The sequence below is a fragment of the Dendroctonus ponderosae genome, unplaced genomic scaffold (genome assembly GCF_020466585.1).
Source record: "Dendroctonus ponderosae isolate FM_Combo_2020 unplaced genomic scaffold, Dpon_F_20191213v2 Dpon_F_20191213_6, whole genome shotgun sequence".
NCBI lineage: Eukaryota > Metazoa > Arthropoda > Insecta > Coleoptera > Curculionidae > Dendroctonus > Dendroctonus ponderosae.
Genome location: NW_026018814.1, coordinates 7,764,281 through 7,768,238, shown reverse-complemented (window position 1 = coordinate 7,768,238; position 3,958 = coordinate 7,764,281). Strand labels below are relative to the sequence as shown.

The 3,958-nt window shown below is 33.6% G+C and overlaps 1 protein-coding gene and 1 long non-coding RNA gene across 3 annotated transcripts in view; one reads left to right on the top strand and one right to left on the bottom strand.

Annotated features, from left to right (window-relative positions):
- LOC109532756 overlaps window positions 1–3,438 on the top strand; it is a 14,037-nt gene extending 10,599 nt beyond the window's left edge. The window contains exons 18-25 of one of the 2 annotated variants that reach the window (XM_019897797.2): window positions 322–387; window positions 793–981; window positions 1,481–1,654; window positions 1,873–1,960; window positions 2,064–2,152; window positions 2,292–2,458; window positions 2,526–2,616; window positions 3,151–3,438. In XM_019897797.2, coding sequence (XP_019753356.2) covers window positions 322–387; window positions 793–981; window positions 1,481–1,654; window positions 1,873–1,960; window positions 2,064–2,152; window positions 2,292–2,458; window positions 2,526–2,616; window positions 3,151–3,230 — 944 coding nt within the window. In that variant the 3' untranslated portion in view covers window positions 3,231–3,438. Of the gene's footprint in view, window positions 1–321; window positions 388–792; window positions 982–1,480; window positions 1,655–1,872; window positions 1,961–2,046; window positions 2,153–2,291; window positions 2,459–2,525; window positions 2,617–3,150 lie in introns of those variants that run through there. The other variant, XM_048667355.1, reaches the window with a different exon arrangement.
- Window positions 666–1,485, bottom strand: LOC125504823. Its single transcript, XR_007281722.1, has 2 exons — window positions 1,291–1,485; window positions 666–839 (listed from the first exon to the last, which is right to left on the bottom strand). It is a non-coding gene; the product is annotated as an uncharacterized LOC125504823 (long non-coding RNA).
- Window positions 3,439–3,958: the final 520 nt, after the last annotated feature.

The window sequence follows — 3,958 nt, the reverse complement described above, 5'->3', positions numbered from 1 at the left end:
TTGAAAATGTCCACCGCAGTTGTGGACGAAACGTCAGGAAGAAATTCCGATAGACCACGGCTTCAAAGCCCGGAAAACATTTCTAAATGTAATTCTAGTTTGTATAAAATTACTGTCTAAAACAGCAATTCAACGTTTATTTGCTAATTAATTCTGTGTATTAATTAAGTGTAGTTAAATGGTCATAGTTTTAATTTATTATTCGCAATTCAAAAACAAACTTGCCTCGATTTCATTATAACTAATTAAAATCTGAAAGCAGCTGAATTGAGGCTGAAGTTTTAAATTGATTTTCAAAAGCTTTTTGCATTTGTTTAATAGATCGCGTGAAGAGAAATAGAAAACAAATCTTGCATATACCCAAGGAGTTGATAGCTCAAGGATACGGTAAGTCAGGAGTTAATTTTTTGACTTTTACAAGAGCAATTAATTAAGTTGTCTTTGGGATTCGGTATGGGCAGTAGTAAGAAAATGAAACGCTTTTTAGCTACCAAGCTTTCGAGAATTTATTATGGCTTTAGTCAAGGCTGGAAAACATACAATATAATTATAAGTTGAGATATGGCAACGTATGAAACAAATCTACAGACAGACTAAGAGATATTTACTGTATACGCGCGATTCCGAAAGTGTGGAAACCTAGAATTTTTCGATTACTCATTATATTCTCTTAATTCTAACAATTTGCCTGGGATTTAAAATTGTTTTGCTCAGTCATATAAACTGTTCTCCGAATTCCCAAGACAACTTATTCCATTGATACGGCAGGCATTAACGTAATGTAAATTTTAGTTGTAGTAAATAGTTGTACTGCGCCCGAGATTCGTCCAGCAAACTGGCTGAAAAAGAAGACGGATAAATGCAATAGTCGGATAACCAATGGCGGGCGAAAGTCCAAACAAGCTAGCACAAATAGAATCACTCAAAATATTCAACCACTTGAGGAAATTAGAGAGATGTCTGGGCATGAAGATAATGAAGGTACTTTCGAATTTCATAGTTAATTTGGAATTTGTCGAAGTGATTCTTTTTTTCTTTCACTTTTTGACTGAAACCCAAGAAATTAATTAATTAATAAGAAAAATTAAATCAAATTTATGGTTTCAGTAAATATCATTTGAAGTTATCACTTCTGTCGGGCGTCCCGTTACGCACACAATTTTTTTTCAAATTAAATCACCTTCCGTCTAATGACATGATTTAGGAGATTAATGTTACTGAAATGATTTTAAACTTGTTAATATTGTTTGGACTTCTGCATATTTATGCAGCCCATGGTACATGCTTTACCTGACTAGGTTACACTAGTGTTAGTTGGATAGTTTTTGGTATTATTTGAAGTTAAGTTGTCATTAAATGTTTTTGGGGAGAACTAGCAATCATACAGTAAATCATTGAGCGTGCTTCCATCATCATACTCAACAAATATAATTTGACTTCTATCGCACAAATAACTTGAATTTATTGACTCGTTTTTTAGAACCAAACCAAAATTGTTTAAGTGGCAGCTTTCGTGTACACACTGAAAGTGAACGCGTGCTTCCTTCAGTAGCAACGAAGATTTTCAATCCGCAAGACAGAGGGATGGATATTAATTCCTGTTCTGACAATTTGACTTCTGTGCAGTCTAGGAAACGATTATGTTCTAATACGGGTATGTTGAAAGTCAGAGTGAATTATTAAATAAAAAATACAGAAGTAGAGCTTTAAAAAAAGAACATACCTACGTCGTTTTGCATTGTTGTAAATACTTTTAATTAAGTAGTAACAGACATCTATAATATTTATGGATTTGATTGGGTGTGTTAAAAAATATTGCTATTTTGATAAAAAAAAGTATGCAAAATAAGAATCGCATGGATCAACTTTCAGATTCACTCAATCAGCCAGGTTCGAGCATGGAATATAATAATGATGAGGTTTGTTCAGTGGCGCACATTCCGAGTAATAGCTTATCCAAGTGAGTACTTTCTAATTTATTTTCGAAAAATCTGCACCATTTTTCAGTCATTAGTACAGCGACTTTAACAATACTTTTTACGTTAGAACATACTTAATTACAGTGATATAACATCGAAAGATACTGCGGCTGTTTCGGGTAAAAACCGTAAAACTGGGACAGTTCAACGACGCAATGCCAAAGAAGATATCTGTAAGTATTTTGATTCTTATGTGTTTAGAGTCAAGAGAAATTATGTTTTCTATGTATGAAATACATTCAAACAAATAAATTTAAATTTTCAACGAAATTAATAACTGGAAGGATGAGTTTTTAATTGAATTGAATTTAGGTTTCCATTACAAATCTTCGTGGCCAATGTTGTTTGTACCAATTGGGGACGGTTGCTTGGTCTGTGCACCCTCCGTTAATGTGACTACCAACATCGTAAGTGTGGGACACATGAAAGTTTTGCCCAAAAAATGCAAGCCTGGTGCTAAATCAAACCTTAAAACCATTGTAAGTATTTTGTATTATGAACTGCGACAAAAAGTACTCGGTTATTGCTAAATTACTCATTTTATAGGTCTACACTGTGGAGTCGGGATGTGGTTATGTTGTAACATCAGAAATGAGGAGAAAAATTCAACCAAAGTGTATATTTGAAATATCTAAAGGTAAACTAATTTTGGCTTGATATCTGCAGTTTTACATCTAATGAAAATGCCCTGTCGAAAATATTTCGTATGCTAACCATGATTTAATTTAAAAACCGAAATGTACGCAATCGATGTGAAATTTGGGTCTGATTTTTGTTAGAAACTTGGAGCGATTACAACTTATTTATGCTTTCAAAAACACTGAAAACCTAAAAAAAACCTAAATACTTAATAAAAAGCACATAAAATAAATTTTCCGCAAAAAAAATAAAAAATTTACATGCGTGTTCTTTGTTGGAAATTCCGGAGTTTGGGGCATTTGGAGAGATTTGATTTTTTCGAAAATATTCGTCAGAAATGTGTTTTGCGTGCATATTTTTAACTGCTTTCGACCTAAGGGGCTTCCCAATTATACAAATTTACGATGTTGGGGGCAGTTATGATATTTTCGGCCAAAAAATTAAAATTGTGGGCTTTAATAACTACTAAAAACAACGATTTGTTAAGTTATAAAATAATAAAGGAATCACTAATGTATGCCGTAACTTTCAGGAGTAGGATACACAATTGTCAACACCAGTAGAAAGCATGATCTCTTCCTCTCCTACATTCAAATAAATGCTAGTAAGTGATGCATCGTATATGCAATAAATATTATCGAACGCATCATTTATTTAACATTAATACTATTTAATACTTAAGGTCAATAGAAAATATAATGAACTTTTAGAATACAAAAGTTCGTTATATTTTGTCAAGTTTATGTTCTGTTTTGTCGATGTTTGATATCTGATATTGTATATAGTAATGTAAATTGAAAATATATTAAAATTTATAGCATTGAGCTTTCATTCTTATGTACAACCATATAATTTCGGATGTTAATATTTTTGTATATACTGTAACGGAAATGACCTGGGGTACTCACGTTTGGAATGGGGGGATCGAAATTCATGGTATTTCAGTAAATGGGAGCCCCATTTGGGCCCCATGTACTGTCAAATAAGTTTCGCACCTGTGCTGGAGATTTCGAGAACTATCTGGGTTACCTGGAGGAAACTATATAAGCGACGACGAGAACCAGACGGGGGGAGTGAAGTGACCGGAGCGACGGGGTGCAGAAGAGGTTGAACCCCGTGAGTCGGAAGAGCGAGTTTTCCGGCGGTTATTGTTATTGTTTGTGAAGTTGACGGTAATTTTGAAGTTAGTTTGTTCCTGTTCCGCATTTAAAACGATACCGAGTTGAATAAACGTTGGAAGCTGAAGAAAGAGTTTGATACTCGGCCATCCACGGTACAATACTTATTAAGCCTAGCATTTTCGTTTTGTATTAACTTTTTAACAGAATTACAGATTTGTT